A 23,517-nucleotide genomic window follows, 5' to 3' on the forward strand; every position below is an offset into this window, starting at 1 on the left:
ACGGAGAGAAAGAGAAAGAGACAGAGAGAGAGGAAATTAAAAAGGGGATGAAGAAATGACAAGGAGGCTAAATCGGGGGGGGTTCGACCCCTACTATTTAATTATGCGACGGCACTGTATCATGGCCCATACTTTATAATGTTTTCCCCACATAAGAACCTATGAAGCAGAGACGACATGGGTTTCCCACGTTAAGTTCTTGTGCATGTTACCAGGACGGAATACAACAGGTGCATAAGGGTCAGCAGAACCACTCAACCTCGGACTACTCTGTTGGACCCTCCAAGTTACTGCCCTTGAACTGGCAGCACAGAAATGCCTCCTCCCTCCTCCTGCTCGCTTCAATGCGAGGTGGGGGTGGCGGTGTGGTTGGAAGTAGCAATAGGAATAGGGATACAAACGCATATTAATAGCCAAGGGCTTGGGCATGTGTATATAATTAACTTAATTGATGTGAGCACATGAAGTTTTGTCAGGAGAGCTACAAACACAAAGCCAACAGACACAACGATTAATAACGACACACAGATCCCAGAGACAGCGCGTGTGCGTGTCTCGATGGAAAGGACCACTTCACCTTGAGAGCCTGGCCCGTGAACGAGCTGTTCTTTAGACTCACTAGAGACAGAGAGGAGGCGCAGATGTGTAAAATATTCTGCACTGAATCTCTCTCTCTCTCTCTCTCTCTCTCTCTCTCTCTCTCTCTCTCTCTCTCTCTCTCTCTCTCTCTCTCTCTCTCTCTCTCTCTCTCTCTCTCTCTCTCTCTCTCTCTCTCTCTCTCTCTCTCTCTCTCTCTCTCTCTCTCTCTCTCTCTCTCTCTCTCTCTCTCAACCTTTATATTCACATCGTTTTGCGTCCACCGTCAGTGGTGCTACCAGAGACGTGGTTGGAGATAATTAGGATCAGCTTTGTGCCATTTATAGCGAATTTCGCGGCAGTTTCTGGAACAATGGTTAGTGCTTGCTTGGAAACCCTAAAATAGAAATGTCCTTTCAGAAAACAGGAAGCTGAAACACAGTTATATTTACCACAGTTAAACCTCAAGAAACCTTAAGTGTTGACAACAGGGGTCCAGATTGTTGCACAGACTCAAATTGCATTTGAAGCAAAATAAACTACTCTTCTAAAGATAAAAAATATCGTAATCTCAATTAATAATATTGTAGCATCAAGTACTGGAAAGCCGTTGAACTAGTTAGCTTGTGAAATCCTTGATTCTTGTGATGAGGGACTAATCAGTTAACAGAATGGGATATATATTTGTAGCCTGATGGGCTGAACCCCAAGAATCCACTGTGTCCATTAGAGTTAAATCCAAAGTCTCAGAGTACATTCCACTCTACACAATATCTGGGCACATGATTCGGCCCACAAACCAAGTGAAAAGGAGCAATGCTACGGATTTAAGATCAAAGAAATCAGATCAATTCTCATGGAGACCAGCATCTCGGATCACCGCATGCTGGGATGCAATGAAAATCACCCCTTCAGCAACCATGATCAAACCTCACACCCTGACACACCTTGCAGCAGAGGAGTGAGGCAAGGAGGATGACAAGAGAAGGTAAAAAGAAGAAGAATAGAGAGGGAAAGAAGGAGAAGAGAGAGGGATGGAAGAGGAGAGGAACTGCTCTCAGATCTCCCATCTTCCCCGGGGATGGCCAATGGCAGGCCAGCATCCCATACCCCCTCCCCTTGCCAACAGCTCAGCCAAATCAGCTCTGTTGTTCTCGGCGCATCGCTCTTATACCTCTCGCTCTCTCCCTCTTTCTCTGTCAAAATATAGATTTTCAAAATAAAGACCCAAATGAGTCTCTAGTTTACTGAAAACATACAGCATAACGATTCAACAGCTTTTTGATGCTAATAGGCCATGCTTTTTGTCTAACCTTATGCTATAATTCACCTTCTAGCCAGCAGTCAATCAAGGAACTCTCCCCCAGTCAAATGGTTCAATAGGACAACCATTTTAGATCTGAGGTGCCGTTTTACATCTCTGGTAATGCCGTGCTCCAAGGTAATATTTCTCTTTTATAGAGGGGTTGTAACAGATGTTATTGGTCAACGAAAGCCTACTGGGCTCAGCTACCTAGGATAGCCCTAACAGTTTCAGCACTGACCAGTGTCTCTTGAGTCTTCCATTGCGCAACAGAGCCCTGGGGGAGCCACCACACCGTTTGGGAAAGCCCCTCGGATGGCGCTTGACCTGTGATTGGCCTTGGCACGAATCTAAGGTCGGAATGGGGAGCTTGATAGGCCAATGGCTGGACCATTTGTAAATTGAAGTGAGGGAGCCAAAGCAATGCTTAGGGTCAGATTAATTTGGCTGAGGGCCTGCCTTCATCCGCCTTCTGGACAGACTAGCGTTTTCTGTTGTCGCGGAAACGGCCCCCGTTACTATGGCAACACCATCAGCAGCAGCAGCTCTTTGCAGCTGCTGCTGATACGGGGAAGCGAGGGATTTATAGAGAGAGAGGAGAGAAAGGAGGTAGGGTAACTAGAGATTTGAGGGGGTAAGGATAACCACTTATTTAGAGTAAAATTAGATAAATACATCAGAATGAGACAGAGACCGGGGCTCGAGTTCGAGAGCGAGTGAGATGAGGACAGAGAGAGATAGAGAAATAGAAAGAGACGAAGAGAGAGAGACAGTTGGAGACAGAGGGTGCGAGAAAGAGATAAAGTGAGAGAGACAGAGATAAGAGACACAGAGAGTGAGGGACAGAGAGAAAGAGAGTCAGAAACAGAGAGAGAGACAGAGAAAGACCGAGGGATAGAATAAGACAGGGAGTGGGAGACAAACTGAGTGAGTAAGACAGAGTTAGAGACAGAGAGGGCCTGAGAGTTGGTTAAAGAGAAAGTCAGAGAAAGAATTAAAGAGATAGCAAGTAAAGAGTTAAGTGTTCAAGCCTAACAGCCAAACGTATATACCTCTCCTTTCAAAGCCCTTATAATAAACCAACAGGCCTAACAGTGCCACATGCACAAAACACAGCCATGGATGTGCTAGAGATTTAACACAGAGAAGGACACTTGGTAGAAATAGAGGGCTGTGATTGGTTGAGAGAAGCGTGGGCTCTGCCTGACTGAGGAGTCTGTCCTCCAATGGCACGCCACCACCTCAACTGGAGCTCGACAGAGGTTATGCAGCGCAGAGACAGAGAGCAAGAAAAGTGGCACAAGATATGGCTTCTGTGTATGTGTGTGTAGTTCAGGGGCTGTTATAGTATCGTTATAGTGTTTGTGTGGGTACGTGTGCCAGAGGTGCAGTTATATTATTGTTACACTGTGTTTGTGTGTCAGGTGCAGTTATAGTATTGTTATAGTGTGTGTTTCTGTGTGTCGGGGGCTGTTCTAGTATTTTTATAGTGTTTGGGTGTGTGTTTGTCAGGTGCTGTTATAGTATTGTTATAGTGTGCGTGTTTGTGTGTCAGGTGCCATTATGGTATTGTTATAGTGTTTGGGTGCGTGTTTGTTTGTCAGGTGATGTTGATGTGATGCTGCTATGGTATTGTTATGGTATTTGCGTGTGCTGTTATGGTATTGTTATAGTGTTTGCGTGTGCTGTTATGGTATTGTTATAGTGTTTGCGTGTGCTGTTATGGTATTGTTATAGTGTTTGCGTGTGCTGTTATGTTTGCGTGTGCGTGTGCTGTTATGGTATTGTTATGGTGTTTGCATGTGTGTGTGTGTGTGTGTCTTACAGGCAGGCTGGAGGGTCTGTCCTGCAGGCTCAGACCCAGGTCCTCGTGGCTGGTCTTCCCAGGGGTCACAGCCGACTGGCCCCTGGTGCCATACGCCTCCTGGGGCACCTCCTGGAGAGGGGGGGGGGGGGGGGGGGGGGGGGGGGGGGGGGGGGGGTAGATGGTATGGTTGGAAAGATGGTTGGAAAGAAAGGCAACCCACCAAAGCACCAACCATGTAGGGAAGAGGACTTGAGGCGACCCGGGTTCACATGTGGTCCGAGGCTGTGTTTATTTCGCTCTTCTTCCCCTCTCTCTTCTTCTACTCATTTCCCTGTCTGTCTATATCCTCGTGTCGATGAAGGGACAAAGCCCTTTAACATAAATACAAATTACAAAAGGTGGTGGGACAATTTGGAGATGTTCTCCACAAATCTTCAATTCTAAAAAGCCCTCAAACCATCAGGAAATACAATCAGGAAAGAGGCTCCCCATACGATATATAATAATACTTATGTTGAAAAAAACATTTCAAAAACACTAACAGTAAGTAAATATAATATATCATAATGTCCAACCTGTAAGGAATCTTTAAATGCAAAAAGTGGCAAAAAGTGGCATTCTCTGCTGTTTCTCAGCAGAGAATCACATCCATCAGGAAATGACTGCGCTCCTTTTCTTAGAAGAACAGAGCATTGTGGGAGATGCGGTCCTACCTGCTGGGGAAGCGGTGCGGGAGGCTGCATGTAGGGTGTCTGGCTGGGGGCGGCGGGCTGGTGTTGAGCGGAGCTGTAGTAAGGAGGCTGCCCGGGCTGGCTGTACCCCCCCATACCCTGCTGACTGTAGCCCACCGCCGCCATCTGACCAGCGGGAGAGGAGGAGAGTGGAGGGAGGGGAGAGGAGAGGGGGGAGAGCAGATAGGAGAGGGGATGGGATGGGAGAGGGAGAGGGAGAGGAGGAGAGTGGAGGGAGGGGAGAGGGGGGAGAGCAGATAGGAGAGGGGATGGGAGAGGGAGAGGGAGAGGAGGAGACAGGAGAGAGGAGAGAGGAGAGAGGATAAGAGAGGGAGAGGGGGGAGAGAGGAGAGGACAGGGGAGAGGCAGAGAGATAAAGAGGAGGAGGAGGAGGAGAGGAAATAATGGTATGGAGAAACAAAAGAATTAGGATTCATGTCACCTTCATCGAGTTGTGAATGAACCTTCATTCGGTTATCATTTTCCTCTGCATGTCTACCAAACACCAAGTAACACAGGAAAACCTCCTCTATTGTCCGGAAGCCGGAGGGAATAGGACTTATTCCCTTAGAGGTCATCTTGGTTCTAAGCCTCATGGAACACTGGTCCCACAAGTATTGAGAGTTTATACATTTATTCATTCAGGCCGTAACCTACTGGATGTTTGGCAGTTTAACGAGATAGCATTAGGTTGCTAACCACATGTGGTATCTTTTTGATCAAGTGACCTCATACGCATCCCTTTCATGTGGCCAGTTTATGTCCAGGCTGATCAGTGCACTATAAAACAGGACTATGTTTAACAGTTTAAATGCTAGCCTAGTGTAATGGAGTGCCGCCTGCTTTCTTCTGAGGGTCAACAGAGTCTAAGCACTTCTGCTTGACGTCAGAAATGTGCGGCACGAATTTCCACGAAAAAACATTCTGCAGTCTACGCCGAAATGCATGCGTAGACGAACGGAACGCAATTAATGGCGATGATGCTCGTTTAATGAATCATATACGCTCGCGTGACTGAGCCACGAGAAGCCTTTCATCCGAGCCCATTCCACATTCATCTCTTAACTTCCTGTCGGAATAATTACATTAACCGTAAAGGTTAAGGAAACTAACCGCTTAGAAATAACCGGCACGCTTACCATAAGTGCTCTCCTGAAGCTAACGTTCCCAACTGCCTGTGTTGTCCATCACCTCAGTGTGAGGGCTGTGGTCTGAGGATGGCTGAGCGCCCTCTGTTCCACAACAGTCACATGGGGATCACATGCAGAGCTTGGACTCACCATGAACTCTACTACATCAGGGATGGGGCTCTCAGCGGGCCCTGATCTACTGATGCTCAGAAACCAGGCCAAACATGCCAGCACATTATGCATTCAATTAATGACCGTGAGGGTCATCTGTTAAAAAAAAAAAACGCCTGGCACCAGCACATTAAACGCATTACATTAGCACAGATTCCCAAGGCTTTTGTTGCAGATTTGAAAATGATATAACTCGCAGTAACCATTGAAGCAACCAGTAGGCCTTACACAGGTCATGTCAAGTCAATGTCTCTATATCATAAAGTATGGTAAATGGACTGCATTTATTTTTTGATATATATATATATATATATATATATAGCTTTTTGGTAACCAGAGGCCACCCAAAACATTGCCATTCATTCACCCATTCATGCACCCATTCACACACCGACTGTGATGTCGGCCATGCAAGGCGTCAGCCAGCTCGTCGGGAGCAGTTAGGGTTAGGTGCCTTGCTCAGGGACACCTCGACAGTGGAGGAACCGGGGATCGAACTAGCAACCTTGCGGTTACCAGCCCACCCTCTCCCCCTCCTGAGCTGCATGCCGCCCATAAGCATACGGATCAAGGAGAGCGGTGTGGGGCCCCGCCGTACCAGAGGCGGCCCCTTCTCCACCCCCAGAGCCTGGAGGCTTTAGGAGGGGACCTCCCTAGGCCCTAGGGCCTAGGGCTGCCACAAGTCATTAACATACTCGCTCCCTCAGATGGAAACTCAAGGCGAGCGGGAAAAGCTTGCACACGGCTCCTCTCGGCCCAGCGACGAGAAAACAGACGGTGAGAAGGGGTAATGATGTAATCAACACATAGTAACGAGATGATGACAACATTTCTTGGAATAAATAGTGTTCTCGTGTTGCGCCTGGGAGTGATCATCACTCACACATCCCAGACCCGTCAATGAAAAGCACCAGGGGGAAAATGAGCTTCTCTTTTACAGTTCCCAGGATGTATTCCCCTATTAAATGGGCCAAAATAACCCTGAGTTATTGATCGAAGCAGGGGGATACCCTTCATCTAATTACCGTCGCAAGGGACAGCCAGAAGTAGGTCAAGTACATTAAGTTTGCGGCTGCTGGGATAACGACTCCTTGTCTACTTCTCGACGATGGCACTACAGATTCCACCGGTGCTAATACGATGACCCTTTCTGTTCAATGATAAATACACACACAAGACCAATGTATGATGGGAATGATAATTGAAGATTGATTGATTCATCATTATTGGGTCAAACAGCTCGACTGCACAGTTGACAGGCCAGGGTCAGGTGTCATCAGCATATGACCTGAGAGCAGTGCAGCTAGCTTCACGGTCCTCTCTAGGTCTTACTCTCAGAGATTTGGAGGCAGTCTAAATATAACCGGAGCCCCGCGCTGCTCCAGGCTCCAGGAATAGCACCAGTCATGGTTGCGCGGAGGAGGCCTGCCGTGTGATGCATCAACCATGGGGCTTGTCACCTTCAATGGCTCTGTTGCACTTGTAGCTCCAGTCTCAGTACCATGCTGCAGGACTCAAACCCCGTCCCCTCACTGAACCTGCCGAGGCTTTCTAAGAAGCACCCTCAGACTGCATTTATAGGATAGTGATATTCTCCCATTGTGGAACACTGGGACGTTGATCATTCTAAACGTAAGAGCTCAGTATTATACAATGTCAATGTCTCAAACACACGGTAACACAAAGTTAGCTCATGGGCTTGTCAATTCTTTGTCATAAGGAGGAGGGAATCAAACCCGCGACCCTGGAACGGCCAGGAGACCATCCCTCCCGAGTTACTGGCCACTCAACCTACCCATTGGCTAGTCGTAAGCTGCTCATACCCTCAATGTGTATTCAGCCTCTGACCTCGCCGTTGTGGCCAATCAGAGCCTACGGGCTTGTGGGTTAATATCAATATCTAAAACTGAACCACCTTTTTTTTCTCTAATCAATAACGTACGCAAACGGACTGGGAGCCTACCTGCTGAGGATATTGCATTCCACCCATTGTGGTCATCTGACCTCTTCCGGACATTCCCATTGGATAACGTTGTGGCAATGGCGAGCCATAGGGTTGGCCATGGTACGGCGCCCCCTGTTGCTGGGAGTACGGGTTGTTGCTCATGCCGTACAGCTGAGAACGCTTCATCGCCATGGCGTCCATGGGCGGGACCTAAACAGACAGAGGAAGACAGTTAGGTGGAGAATTTACTGTGATGTTGTTCTATTAAGAACTTCTTTAGACACTTGTCCAAAAGAAGACTAATGGAGGATTCCTTAAAGCCATGGAAAAGATCCCTTTTTATTGTTGTTTTATTTTTATATATATATATATTTCATGAATGTAATCACTCTGTCTGCGTTCCTGAAACAGCATCAGTCAGGTTTGCTGCGTGTGGGTGTAGGCGTGTAATGAATGTCTCTTATTTGTTGCTTTAATCAATTTCCTATGTGATACGATTTTAAAAAGGTCCCTTGCTGCACTCCACCTACATGACTTTTATCGGGCTCCTCCAGACAAGGGCACAGGGTGGTGGGGTTAGAAATGGGGTTAGAAGGTTTATTGTAAAAGTTGCCAAAAATGATTCAAGAAAATGGTGATCCATAATGCCATGAGAGATCTCACTCCCCTCAGTGAGTGAGGTGATGTGCAGCAGGTGTGTGTTGTTGTTTGTGTCTATTTGGTGCCCGTTTGTTTTTTATTGTATGTACCAAGACTTTGACTTGAGGGGGACATGATTCTGAGAAAGAGGCAAGAAGTGACATAGGGCAGAACCGTAACATTTGAATAGTAAAATCATTGGTCAAAGTAGACGCAAAATCTCTCCCTCCATCATTAGTGGGTTTACATATTTTGTTAATCATGTGCACTCTAATAACCAAATCCAAACCGGTTGGAGAGGCTGTAGGTAAGATTTGAGAGTCCCTACGTTTCTGTGCCAGAGTGTTTTATTCAGGCACCTGTGGTGGTGATAAGATGTAGGGGATTGACAGGCAAGAGGCGTTTCAGCTACCTTTGTCGCCATATTGTGAACATGACATTTGAATGCACAGCTGGTTATTTAACAGAGATTCTGTGCCTCGTCTACAGAAAGCTGTAGGGAGCCCTCCCGTGTAACTTTCCATGGCTGACAGGTATTTGCAAATTATATCCATTAAATCTCTGGCGAGCAACATGTTTTGGGTGAGGGAGGCCTCAAAAGAGGGGTGGGATGTTTTTGGTTGGATGCTTTAGAAATCTAGCCAAATCTTGCTAGTTATCCAAATTGCCTACACTAGCTTTAATATTGTATCGCAAAAGAACTCCAAATAACTTTGTCATACCATATTCCCTGCTGATTCCCATATCTTATCTTCAACAGTAATGTGAAGAAAAAAAATGTAAAGTGAGTTAATTGGTTTCCTTTCTGCCTCTTTTCTTTGGTCTGCATTCCCGAGTATGCAGGTGCCTCTTTGCATGGTAAATGAATATTTACATGTATATTGATCAACCGTATACATGTAAATCCAAGATAAACTGGCGCATGTCGTGGATAGAGAGTATTTATTCATCCCTGAAGGATCTCCAGAGTACAATCTTCAAGTCAAAGAGAAGACTAGCTTGAATTTTGTTTGCTGTGTCCCTGTAACTTCAAATTACGGTAGTATGATAATTATTTTTTGTTATATCTCAAATCATACTTCATCAATAATAACATTTATAAATATATTTATTTCAGGAGTGTCACGTACTTATTTCAGGTAAGTCTGTTTATTTCAAAGCAATTGTACAGTTTTCTGTTAGGGTACTATATCTTTATTTTTTTCTTATAAAAAGGTAAGGGTAAAAATATTGGCGCACTATGGCATCAAATGAAAAAAATCAAAATAAGCATTACAAAATAAATCAATATGCATATAAGTAAGGAATAATCACAGAGAGGCCGGGCAATAAACAGTTTGATATGCCCGGCTCGTGGACGGCTTACCTCGTGGTAACCTTCCGCGAGCCGGGCATATCAAACTGTTTATTGCCCTGCCTTGAGGTGATTATTCAGTTTATTCTACTTCGCGCCGGCCAACATAATATAACAAATCAAATACTTTAATAATTAGCCTTTTTCTTATTCGTATTGCATGCTTATTAAATGTATACTCTGTTTAAGTTTATCTCCCTCGAAAAGTAGTTCCCTTTAGAACTACGGTGAATAGCGTTAGCTCAGCTGTAGGTAACTCGTTTCTATAGCAACCACACAAGGCTGGATCTGATCACTAGTTTAATAACGTAGTTGCTACATTCGTATCAAGTCAGCTTTAATGACGATCGATCAAACATGCACTCCTTGGTTTATTTTTAATATGGACCTCATGTTGGAAATGTATGTGATAGAAAACGATACAAGCGGCGTATTGATCTACTGTGCTCAGTCAGCAGCAAGTAGAACCGACAAGTCAGGGGGCAATATGCCGGATTAATGCACCCCTCCCAGCCAATCAGAATCGAGCATTCTTAAATGAAGTAGAATAATGTGCAATAATTTTAAGATTGCAGAATATGTCTTTAAAAACGCACCCACACCCAAGATCTATTTTATTACCATTGCATTTGCCCACATGGAATCTTAATGCTCCTAGACTTGAATGACGCTGGGACATCTATACAAAGCTAGACAGACAATCTTAACCTTTAAGTTCTCAACCGACCAGCGATCGCTCAGCGACACAATCAGTGACGTCATCCATAGTCATTATTGTTACGGTACTTGCTGTGTAGCTAAGAAGCCATCATAAATTCCGGCTTATATAAAGAATCCCTGTTCCTGAATCCTTTGCCGAACCTTATTTCTAGCTGCCCCAAACCATGCACTTTGTCTATATCTCTAGCTATCCATCTATATAGATATCTATTGTATATATCTTGCTACAGCCAACATCCACTCCCACATCATGTATATAAATAGAACAAATATATTACACACACACAAACACTGCGGTGTATACAATGTATACCTAGTAGCCAGGGCTGGGCGATATGGACAAAATCTTATATCACGATATGAGTAATTTTATATCACGATATGGATATATATCACGATATGGTATTTTTGAAGTAAATTAAAATAATAAATGGCTTAAAATAACCATACTTCACATTTGATCAGTTTTTTATTTTATTTTGAACTTGAATTTCCATGCTTACAAAGGAGTAAGTAGCGAACAATCTGTCATTAACTGCAGTGTCAGTTAATGACAGATTAATATAAAATAAAAATCACAGCATCACACAAATATTTAAAATACTAATTATACACTTATAAAATAAAGTTATGTGCTGTGCAAATAGCTGGTGGTAAAAATAGAACTGTTTCTTCAATACAAATGAGATTTTTTTTCAAGTTAACAGGTGAGTCTCACACCTGCCTTGATTCAGTCAGTGCAGTGCAATATAATTTTTTTTTTTTTTTCTCTCTCGGTATAAACGATATGGCCAAATCTCTCCCAGTAGACACTTTCAAATCGTCCACGGTATGATATCGTCATATCGCCCAGCCCTACTAGTAGCTATTGACAGTAACTTTGATTTCACTTCTTCAGAACTATGAGGTCCAGTGGTCTTGTATGCCGTTTCATTGGTAGGTAATCCACATCACTACCTTATTAATCATTGAGGGAATTATACTAAATTAGTAACAATTGGCCTGCCAGAACATTGAAATAGACGTCTTTCCTGCTTTACACATTAGAGTAGAAAATAATAGACATGTTTAACAAACATGATAAACTACTGCTCAAAAGTGGGGGTTCATTTACCCTTCAAGACTGGATTATTTAAGCCCAAACAGGAAAATGTTACTCTAAAGTATTTGAGAATTTTGTCATACCCCAGGTACTGTCATCCACCTGTTGAACACTCCTGGATGGTCAGGTATTTATATGCACCAAATGTAGGGAAAGGCTTCCAGGAAGGCAAGCATTTCAATGAAACACTAGAATGCAACCTAACAAGCTATTCTGTGGTTTCAGTTCAAGGTGCAGCCCGCGTTAACGTGGCGTTGTGTGGCACGGCTAAGCAGTCTTCAACAGACACTCATTTTGAAGCGGGTCCAGCTGGAAGAGCAATCGATGGGAACGACGATCAGGACCACGATGCACACACTTGGAGTAGTACCTATAGGGAAAGAAAACCATGGTGGAGGGTCCAGCTTCCTGGCGTGTACAAGGTGGCAGAGATCGAGGTCACCGCCTTCAGAGAATCTAATATGAAGTGGATCAATGCACAAATCCTCATTGGAAACTCACCGGAGAACAATGGCAACAACAATCCCAGGTGAGACACTGGAAGAAAAAGTATCCCGACCACCAGTCAGTCCACCCTACAGTACCCTGTCGTCCGTCCAATAGTAGGGGATGATAGCGTAGTGGCTAGGGTGTTTGACCCCCAGGCAAAAGGTAGGGCTACGGGGTGCCTGTGTGGTTCACCGGGTAGAGCGCGTACCATTAAAGGAGAAATCCAGTGTAAAATGGATCTCGGATATGTTTAGTATGAAAACGAGTCGGAATGTTCTATTGGGAGCAAAAAAGCGTCCAGACGCATTCTTATGTTGGCTGTTTTAAGCCGATTCTACCAAAACGCTATAAACTTGGAACGATGGGGGCATGTGCTATGGTAAAAACAAAATCGTCATTTTAAACCACTTAAAAAGCTAGAGGTAGCCCGACACTTCTTTGGTAGTATAATAAGGGTCTTAACATATAAAACGAGGCCTTGATAACTTTGTAAGTACACAGATTGTTTATTAAAAAATACATTTTATACACACAATACCATCAGTAGTTCACCCGTCGCTTAAAAGTGACCTTTTAAGCGTCTTAGAGTACCATATTAAGCGCTATATAAATTTCATTTATTATTATTATTATTATTATTATTATACTACCAAAGAAGTGTCGGGCAACTTCTGGCCTTTTAAGTGGTTTAAAATAGCGATTTAGTTTATACCATAACACATGCCCCCATCGTTCCAAGTTTATAGCGTTTTGATAGAATCGGCTTAAAACAGCCACTGCACTTTTTTGCTCCAAAACGAACATTCCAACTCGTTATCATACCAAACATATCCCAAATCCATTTTACACCGGATTTCTCCTTTAAGGCTGATTCCTTACCGCAGCGACCGGGGTTGGATACCTTCCTGTGGTCCTTGGCTGCTTGTCCTTCCCTCTCTCTCCCATACCATCCTGTCTATCTCACTGAATTATAGTACAAATGGGTTTCCTATGTAGTGCATTACTGAATAGCCATAATGCACCAATAAAAAAGTGCACAACAAATTTTCCTGAGTGTATATCCTTTGATGCATAGTGGATTTCATGGTCAATCAGACTAATTGAATAGAGATTGTCTGGGTCATATAATTTGGTGATGCAAATCTTCAAATTTTTCCTCAGGTGTGCCAACGTCTCCAAAGACAATTTAATTCAAAGCTTCCAGTGCGGGGGAATGGAGGGGCGTTTCATCAACATATACCAGCCCTGTGGAGTAGACCTTTTGGAGTTGCTTGAGGTCAAAGTGTACGGAGGTAGGACCCCAATCTACACTTATGCCATCACTAAAAGTCATCATAGGGGGACAGGGTACCAGTGCAACTGTTGGTCAACCGTTGTTATAGCTAGTTTTCCAGTGCAGCTTATCTAATAAGTGTGCATGGCCTTTAAAAAAACATCCCACATATCGAACCCTTATCCCCACCTGCATGACCACTAAATCCTTTTGGACAAAAGTGGCAAATGTCTAAATAGCCAAATAGTAGGAATAGAATTGAGAAATTATGCTTCTGGGCAGAATTGAGATCAGTAGGAATCTTTTTACCCTTCCCCCGCCCTATTTCTGTCGGCTCAGAGTTGGTGACAGTGCCTCCTCCAGCCTCGAGCACCACCCTGGTGATGGGGAGGAACGTCACCCTGGTGATGGGGAGGCGGCTGTGCTGGTCCGACGCCCTGCTCTACTGCAGAGACTATCACTCTGACCTGATGAGCATCAGGGGCCCAGGGGAGCAGGAGATGGTCCAGCAGCTGGTGGCGCGTGCCTCCCTCCCACTGACCAGCCACCTTTGGGTCGGCCTGCACAGGTAGGTGCACTCTTGTGTTTGCTTTGCCTTGCAGTAGTGTATCAAGCCACCAATTCCGTCTGTCCGTTTGTTTAATTGGTCCGTCTCAGCTAAATCATTTAAGCCTTGTTACGTTCCCGCCCAAGTGACTTTTTAAATGTCTGTACGGTAGGACCTATTTCAAAAGCTCCTGGTTTTGGATGACCGGTGATCGAATGGGCTTCACCAAATGGGAACAAGAAGACCCCCGCGCCCAACCAGAGCATAGCTGTGGTGGAATGGCCAGGACGGCCCCTGCCACATGGAGCCGACGCTACTGTGATGAGCACCTTAATTTCATCTGTGTTACAGGTTGGTGTCCACGGCCTATTATATTGTTCACCTTTTCACTCTTCGATCTATACACATGTGCCATGGGCTGTTTCTATGTTGTAGGTCTTTTCTGAAACTTTCACGAATGTTCTTGTCTTTCCATCTTTGCAGGTGGAGATGAAGTACAGGCCAAGGTGCACTTTTATAGTTCCACAAGACCACATAACCTTTGTGGTTATTATTAGTGCTGTTTCTGATTGCTATAGCTAGCAGCTAGCTACCTGGCTCTATCCTTAGTATTAGTACTTTAAGCACCTGACATTGCAAGCATGCATGTTACATTAAATAGCATGTAGGCTACTTTTACTCTATTTTGCATATTTCACATCCTTCGAGATATCGAGATTGCGAGTACAGATTGTATAGGGCTTAATTAGATGAACAGTGGTGCACTGTAAATACAGCACAGCAATATTCCACACACAAGGCTGCTTGCCTTCATAGTACACTGTGGAAAGGGCCACTTGGACGTTTTGTTGAGGAATTGTCGAGGAACAAATAGTTACAAAGATGTTTACTAAAATGGGATTCTAGAGCATTTGAGAGGAAACAACTAAGGAGGACGCATGCATCTTGTGGAAAGAATACCAGAAGAGGCTTCTGTAACTTTTATGTCTTCCAATGTATACATGTGTTTGATTGTCATTCTATGCTGCATTAGGAAATATGTGTGTGTACCTATACAGCCTACTAGCTTTCGCTTGGCAGCCTCCCCCTTTTACCCTTTTCCTCAAATGTACGCCCATATTACCTGATTATATTTTTCCACAAAATGTATACAATACATAGTTGTGAATACGGCATCTAGAACGCAGTAGGAATATCCCAATGCTAACATTACAGTAGGGTGCTGGTTTAATGCATATTCAAGTCAATATCATTCAGTTACCACAGGCTAGCAAGCTACCATTATAATATCGAGACAGGAATGCATGATGTCATCTAATGCTGTGTTTACCTGATTGCCTTTATCATTTTTTTTTTTTATAGTGATGAAAAAAATGAAGGGAATTAGTGAACCGTAACATGTAATATAATATATATAATGCATTTCCCAATAGTCAATTTACATCAACTATGTTCTGTTCAGCACCAACGGCATCCCTGTACAACCAAAACCCAAGTTAAACCACACATAACATAAAACACAATTAATATAGTAGTCCCAGTAATCCAGGGAGTGCCCTTATGTCGAGTTCTTCTAACCAGGGCGGTGTCTGATTGTGTCCAATTTCTTTATGTATACTATATTAGTACAATATTGATGAAAAATAATTCATTTTAGAAACTTCTTGACCCAAGTTTAATGGAGCATGATCATCTTAAGACATTTACCTAGCATCTTTAATAAAGCCAAGAGACTCCATGACTTCTATAGGGAACATTTTCATTTTCATAAACAGAAAGTAGGTAGAATGAAGTATTGATAAAGAATAGGTAATATCATTTTTGATAATATTATGATTAATTCACCATGGATAAGGTCACCAATTTAGAGTGTAGTCTGAAGTGTGAGTTGAAAAATCGGGTTCCCATAGAGCACGACTTAATACCGATAATTCGATGTGTAATAACTTAAGTGTACAACTCGTCACGCTTATTTCTTAACCCATGATGCATAGTGGATGTCATGGTGTGCATGACCAGGAAAATATTTTGGATAAAATTGGCAAATATCTTAAAATAAATAACAGACAGTTGGTGCCTCCTGCAGCACTCTGGTGATGGGGAGGAAAGTTCCAATGGTGGTGTGGCAACGGCTGTGCTGGTCGGAAGCCCTGCACTACGGCAGAGACATTGCATTTTGACCTGCTGTTCCTCCCAATCAAAGCTCAAACGCCACCCAATTGGCCAGCCCAAATTGGCATTGTGAATATTTGATCCTCATTCTCTCTGATAATGAAGTACGCTGGGAATTAATAGAGTACGACAAGCTCATAAACCTAACCAACTGTATATATTTTATTTCTATTCATACTTATTAATAATTTTCAACCCTAGCCTAGGGAAGGGAGGATGAATAAGGTAAAGGTTCCCCGACAGCCACAGCAGTTTCCTAGTACTTTTAATTCATTCTCAATGAGTTAATTAAATCAATTAAATATAAAACCCTAGTATTAACATTATATCAAATTCATAAGTACATATAAAAGACAAGGTATATTGATAAATAAATAACGGTTCCCTGTCATTACGGCACCGCAATAAGCCCCACACAAGGCCCTAGCCTTCAAAATAGACTGGAATGGGCCACTTGTAGGTTGTGTTGTGAAATGATGTATGTGGGCGAAGACACGTGGCTAATCTACATGTGTGAAGGTCAGGAGGGGACAGCATGGCCCCCCTGCAGAAGCGTGAGGCCACATCACAGGCAACAACAAGACCACTGTGAAAAGCTCCAATACACATCAACCAACTCCCCTGATTAGTCAATTACCATGACATAGGTAAAGCGATTACGGTCTGAAAAGCCTAAACAAAAAGTGACAGTGATGTTTACTTAATGGTGACATGAAATACTTTGAGAGGAAACCCCCCCCCATGAAGGTTTCTTTGGAAAGAAAACGACACGGGCGCAGATGCTAGACCCGTATGTACTCGTATGTCTACCGCAAATGACATGTCGTCAAACAGATACATGAATTATAATGATCGTGTATACTGTATATCGGAAATATTTGCAATTTGTCATGCGTGAACCTAAGCAGGCCTGGGCTAGATACCGCTTCGGGGCTCCGTTATAAATCACCTAGCTCTGCCGTGCTAGCCTTGCCTAGCATAACAAGCTAAACAAGTCACCTTGGACGTGGTGTGGAAACCAACTTTAGACTGTCCAGGAACATCCGTTGGCCGTTGATGCGTTTTGCTCGCACGGCCAACGAGTTGCGTGTAAGACTAAATTGACCGATTATATGTATCCAATAAACGTATACATGATGATGAAAAAGGCATCTAAAACGCAGTGGGAATAAAAAAACCGAAGCCGTTAGCTAGCTGGATACATGCTAAGCCAGTCAACGTTCATTCCAACGGGCTTACAAACTTCCGTTTCACATTGAGCCGTAAACACCATATGTAATCAAATGTGCCTTTTACCTGAGATCGGCCAATGACTTGTCCGTTGTTTCCCGGGCTAATCGAGGGGTGATTTCGCTGCTGTCCTCCCCATCCATGGCTAGCTGAGCCGTACTGGGATCCCATCTCTTTACCAAGCCCCATGTTGGGCTGCTGTTGTGCAGCAGGATTGTTATAATCCTGGTAGCCACTAGCATAACCCCGCATCATGGGGCTTGGAGATGTCAACAACTGGTTCAAAGTTGGAGTGGCACCGGACGGATGCTGCTGATTTGGCCCGGGGAACCTCTGGAAACCCCCAGCACGAGTACCACCTCCACCCGGGGAAGCTGTAGCAGCCATAGCGGCTTTGCTTTGACTAGCAGCGGTCGCGTTGCTGCCAGGGCCCATTAGGTTATTGCCCTGGCGTGAGGGACTCGCCATACCTCCATATCCACTGTTAACGTAGCCAGGTCGATAGTTCTGGCAGTGGTTGTATGGGCTGTTGTAGCTTTCGTGGGAGTTTTGAACTTGATCCATGGTGTTCTGTACCGAATGCACTATCCCAGACTGGCTTTGTTGTCCGCCATGTTGATCAAAGCAAGGCCCTCCTCTTCCATTCCCATAATAATTATTAAACTGGGTAACAGAGCTGTTGTCATTCCGAGGGTTGTTGTTGTTGTTCGTTGATCCCCGGCTGACATGCTCGTACCTGCTGTCCATCCGCTCCTCGGGTTTGTACCGCGACGGATCCCCCTCCACCTCCTCACTTTTATTATTCAGTGGTTGATGGCGCTCGACTCGATTCCCCGAAATGTTTTCCTTTCCTCCATGTTGGCGGTTTCCACTTTCCCCGTGTATCGACTGCTGTTGGTGGTTGTTTTTGTTATTTTGATTTTGTCGTTGGTGCTGATGTTCAATAAACTGATTGAATGCCTGCGGCTGTGGCTGTGGAGGTGTGCGTATGGAGGGAGGAGGTTCGCCGCCACCGCCATGGGTTTTGATTTTAGAGTTGCCAAGCATTCCCGTCGTTTCCATACCGATCACATCCAAAAACGAACCCCAAAATAGCCGGGGAAAAAACAAGTTTATCGATCTCACTCACTTTACCTTGACTTGGATCGGCACGACTGTTCACAGGACTCCGGCTAGCTGGGTGGGCATCATGATGGGTTTCTCGCTCACTCGCTCATGTGCATTATTCATTTGAAATGGTTTTCGTCTGGTATAGCCCCACCAATGGCCCCAGAACTCCAATCTATCGCTGGTCTGCTTTTTTGGCAAAACACAAAAATAGAATCCACTGTTTCTTGCAGTTTCACATCGATTTAGACCTATCTGTAGTGTGGAGGTCTGTAGCATTTTCCAGTCCGCTGCAAAAGTTTCTGGTTATTCGGGTTGACGTCATGACCTCGTCAGTCAATCAGAATCCTCGAGCTTACTCAATATATTAAAAACTATTATTGTCCATTAACAGATTTAGTGTGAGCCTATTTGAAGTTTGAACTCAATTCTGACCACTATAACCAACCCTTTGACTTTAGAGTGCAAAAATCCCATGAAACAGGCTTTTAGAATCGACTTTCTATGAGCTGCACAGCATTTTCAACGTTGATGGCTTTGAATCTATTTTGGTGGGCCGATGCAATGCATGTAGTTTGCATACATTAACGGATTAAAACAAAAATAATTAACCAAAAACATTGACATGGTGACCAGTGCCATAGAATTCATATAATTGGCGTGCTTTAAACGCTAAACCCCTTGACCCACAAGACACCTGTTCGAATTATAAGAAGCCACATTAATTCGAACAGGTGTTTACATATATAGCATATGAATGCCGATTGCATATTAAGAATAGACATAGGCTACACCTAGTGGAAAAATGGAGTAAGAGAGAGAATGCCGCCACATGAGGGAACATGTTCGTGTGTGTGTGTGTGTGTGTGTGTGTGTGTGTGTGTGTGTGTGTGTGTGTGTGTGTGTGTGTGTGTGTGTGTGTGTGTGTGTGTGTGTGTGTGTGTGTGTGTGTGTGTGTGTGTGTGCCCGAGCGCGCGCCCGCTCAAAAAGTCACGACGGGAACCACCCACACAAAACAGCCCTGGCAAGTCAAGCAAGGAAAGTGGGTCAGGCTGAGTTATCAGTCAGACATGAAGCAGCTTCCTACAAACCGAGAATTGCAACAGGGTTTTAAAAACCCGGATCCTTTTGGTTTATATTCGTCAATCCCGAGCTGACCACGTCGTTTGGCTTTCCAGAAAATTGGTGGTTGCAGGAAACTTTATCAATGTGGGTGTAAATGAGATGGTCTACTCTAGCATATCTGACAAAATCATCCTGCCAATTCCAATCTTCGGCGCCTCGATTAGGAAAATAAATTATGGCTACATTCATTTAGCTCAGAGTAGTCCCTCGGAACACATGATGATGAACAGGATTTTATGGAGATTACATATGTGGCTGATCACTGCAATTTGTGGGTCATTTTGTTAATTTACTTAATCCCAAGGAAAACGTTCTGTGAAAAATCGCTGTGAATTCTGTCTTGCAGTACCACCTACTGGATATGAATCCAATGCACAGTAGCGCAAACAGGCACTTCCGCAGTTGTGCCTAATTGCGCGTTATTCCTACGAAAATGTCGGTCGGTGTATATGCTTAATGATTAGTTAGATATTAAATTGCTATAAACAGAAGGTAGGCCTAATAGAGAGTGCACGCTCACCGGGAAACCAAAGCCTATATTTTCAATCGAATAAATGAAGAGTGAAGTAGTACTTTCACGTTAACATCGTCTATAATCACAACGGAATATACACAAACAAGCAGTCAGACAAACTACATTTATTGAATTGTATTGTCAATGTTTTCAGTTGTACATATGCATGTGTGCCAACAGGGGGCGATAACACCACATGACACCACAACAGCGTTGAAAAACGGGCCTTCGGCAATATCAGCGACATTTTCACCTGATCTATACTCGTTAATCGTTCTAAGCGTGTTATTAAGATGGTGTAGAAACGAATGTGTTTAGAGGTTCGCGCTGCCCAACAGTCCAGCCTAGTGATGATGTGGTAGCAGGCGTACAAAATGTCTGGTTGGATGACACAAAGGAAACGAACTTAAAGCACCACTGAGTAGGCCTAAAATAAGATTATTAAGTGAAACCAAACACATAGGAGGTATGTAGGTTATATAGACAAAATTATAGACATAACAAATATGCCGAAAATAAAAATAATCTCAATTGCTTCAGCGCTTTTACTTGGATGACCTAAAGAAGGTCACCTTTGATGTCTCGCTTAGATAATATGTGATTTATGACCGCATAAAAGCTCATAAAATCCCACATTCTAAAAATCTAACATTTTTTACATTTTTACTGCTGATTGGTCATTGTTTCACGACAATTACGAACAATCAAAATGATTCAAACATAAAATAGTAACACAAATAATAAATTAATAACAATTATAGAAAGCATTTGGATAAGTGTAAGGCAATTGAAATATTAAGTGTGCACAATAACTAGGCTAAACGATATAATTGGATTAATTGTTCTGGTATACTATCAAATTTAGTTGTTTTCATTCAACGAGAGGATGTAATCTGTGAAATGTGAAAATATATTACACCACTAGTAACTTAAACTGTTTCCTGTATAGGAAAATACAATCAGAAACGTTTACATTTTACACAATAAAAAAATAATAACCAGCAAAACAGAAGTCGAGTTTTCAGCATTTTATTTTGAGGGAGCCTGGATTTCAGAAGCATTTCCAAAATAATTTAAATCATATGCTGAAGAAAAATAAAGCAAAGCTGCGCAATATAGACCCACATAGGCCTTTTAGTTTATTTTATTGCATATCCTATAGCACAGCCAAGATTATTTTAATGAATCAACGATCTCAGTCACACGTTGGGTAATTATTAATAATAATTATTATTGCTTGAAGTCCATCATTTACATTCTTGTTACTTTTCATTTTTTTTATATAAATGACGAGACAAACAGTTCAATAACCGTGGAATTGACAGCATGGCATATATTATCCTTGTTAATATCACATTTTTTTAACATTCTTATGCCTGTGATATATATATATATATATATATATATATATATATATATATATATATATTTTAAAGGGCTACACAGAAATAAACGCTTGTTTGATAATCAATACCATTTCCGTCTGTGCCCTTAAATCCCAGCCCTTGTCTTTGTATCTGACGATAAATATATAGGCCTAGATAGGCCTTTATTAAATGGAAGAAGCAGCGTAATCTAGCACGAAATCTCCACAACATTGTCAGTTTACACAAACCAATAGTAGACAATTTCCTCTTTACCATCCATTATTTTTTCTGTAAGGGTGTCCAACATATTATGCCTATTCAACATCAATTATTATAGCCTACTTATGTGCTACGTTCCCTATATCGCACAGATAGGCCCCTATAAGAAATAATTAGATGAAAAAAGTATAATCTCTGAAGTGGCTATTTGAAGAGAACTGGGTCAGAAGAGACATTCATCTGCTATTTCGTTTTGGCTTGAGCCTACTAAGCAATAAATAAATAAAAACGGTGGTTTCCAGCCATTTATTGTATTATTTGCCACCAGGGACACCTCCACCTTGAAGGAATCTCGCACCGTCAGGCCTACGAAGCATGACGCATGACGCATTACGCACGTCTATAGAGCAACGATAGCCTATATCTTATAAATAAAATGACTTTAAGGACCTTTGTTTTAATAAATTAAAGCTTCCCAAGCATAAAAAGAAAGAAGACGCAAGAAGCAAATCCTGATGTTTCTGAGCGCTGCCACCCGTTAGTTCCCGTTGATTTTAAAGCTGTAGCTTACATGCCTGAGCGGTGGTTCTTTTTATTCCTGTGTTCCCGAACGATTCAACACTCGATTTATCGGTCTTCTCGTTCACACAAAAAGCTCACTTTATCATATCCTAGGTTATAAACAACAATCTCTAGTATATACAAAAAATGCGGTCTTTCTGATAGAACACGACCCGAGAGTATCGACGGTTTTACAGAGAATGCTCGTGAAACATCTCACTTCACACCTCGAGGACCCCCCCCCCCCTCCACCCCCACCCCCCGGGGGCACACAAAAGACGCATGGTAAGCGCGCGCGTGTGTGCAGCCGAGCGTGGTGAGGAGATAATGGGACACCAAAGAGCATCATTACCTTCCTCTGCACCTCATTCTCCCACCGGACTCCCGGTAAAACACGGCGCGGATGCGGCGTGTCAGGGGGATTACTGTTGGATTTGGACTTTTGACCGTCCTCTCTTTGTTAAGCTTAAAATCACAGCGAAGCGATTGTATACACTTGAGTGTTTATGCGGAAGTCGAAGCCTGGAGCTAACAGTTATTGACAAGGTGAACTAAGCAAGTTATAGTCACCCACGGCGCGAGAGCTGTAAGTGATCGATGTTCTAGCTTCAGTAAGCGCTTGCTCATTAATATTCATATGACATATGTATTTGATCCCTCAAGGCAGATAGTGTTTGAAGCGTGCAAGTAATGGCATTTTTTTTTTTCCTTCTGTTATTTTTTTAAATGTTCGTCCCCTGCAGGGGTTGGCACTTGTATTTTGTTTTGGTAAAGTCCTTTTTGGTTCAGAGGAAAGCCACAGTGTGCGATATCATTCCCTCATATTTACACCTTTCTTCACGGTGCTCTTCCGTGTCTCCCTCTCTCGCCTCGCACCCACCCCGCTCTTATCTCTTCTCCCAGCCCTGCCCACCCCCCAACCCCAGATTTTCTCCCGACCCCTGCGAATCTAAAACCCACAAGCTGCGCATTTGAATGCTGGGTAATTGCAGTGGGGCCCTGATGATGAGAGCGGGTGATACGGCTGTCAAAGTCAACTAACCCCCCCCCCCCTTCTTACAAGCAACCCCCCCCCCCCCCCCCCCCCCCCCCCCCACCTAAAAGCCTCCTCCTCAATGCAGAAAGGCAGAAAGCAGCCACAAAACCCAGGCAGCCAAGCAGGGTCTGGTCAGGGCTAGCTCCATGTGCATCAGGCAGAGTAGGGGTTCGGCGGGGGTTCAGACGTAGTCCTGCAGGCTGTAGCGACCCTTAAGGTTGGAGGACGGTGGGGCGCGGGACGGGGAGTAGTACTGCCTCTCCCTCTCCCGAGGAGTCGACTCCTCCGCCGCCTTCTTCTTCTTCTTCTTCTCCTGCTCCTGCTGCTGGACCCTGCGTCTCTCCTCCTCCGCCTCCTCCTCCTCCTTCCTCTTCTTCTCCTCCTCCCTCCTCTTCCTCT

The 23,517-nt window shown here is 43.7% G+C and overlaps 2 protein-coding genes across 4 annotated transcripts in view; both read right to left on the bottom strand.

Moving 5' to 3' along the window:
- arid1b (AT-rich interactive domain 1B) overlaps positions 1-18,611 on the bottom strand; it is a 38,080-nt gene extending 19,469 nt beyond the window's left edge. For all 3 annotated transcript variants that reach the window (XM_030344951.1, XM_030344950.1, XM_030344949.1), the window contains exons 1-4: positions 17,256-18,611; positions 7,682-7,873; positions 4,400-4,543; positions 3,705-3,815 (exon numbers count right to left, since the gene is read on the bottom strand). In XM_030344951.1, the coding sequence (XP_030200811.1) occupies positions 3,705-3,815; positions 4,400-4,543; positions 7,682-7,873; positions 17,256-18,251 (1,443 nt within the window). In that variant the 5' untranslated portion in view covers positions 18,252-18,611. The remainder of the gene's footprint in view (positions 1-3,704; positions 3,816-4,399; positions 4,544-7,681; positions 7,874-17,255) is intronic.
- Positions 18,612-23,191: 4,580 nt separating this feature from the next.
- LOC115534192 (claudin-20-like) overlaps positions 23,192-23,517 on the bottom strand; it is a 1,506-nt gene continuing 1,180 nt past the window's right edge. The window contains exon 1 of the mRNA XM_030344964.1: positions 23,192-23,517. This exon is cut by the window's right edge and continues 1,180 nt beyond it. Coding sequence (XP_030200824.1) covers positions 23,300-23,517 — 218 coding nt within the window. The 3' untranslated portion in view covers positions 23,192-23,299.

The sequence above is a fragment of the Gadus morhua genome, chromosome 21 (assembly GCF_902167405.1).
Source record: "Gadus morhua chromosome 21, gadMor3.0, whole genome shotgun sequence".
Taxonomy (NCBI): Eukaryota; Metazoa; Chordata; class Actinopteri; order Gadiformes; family Gadidae; genus Gadus; species Gadus morhua.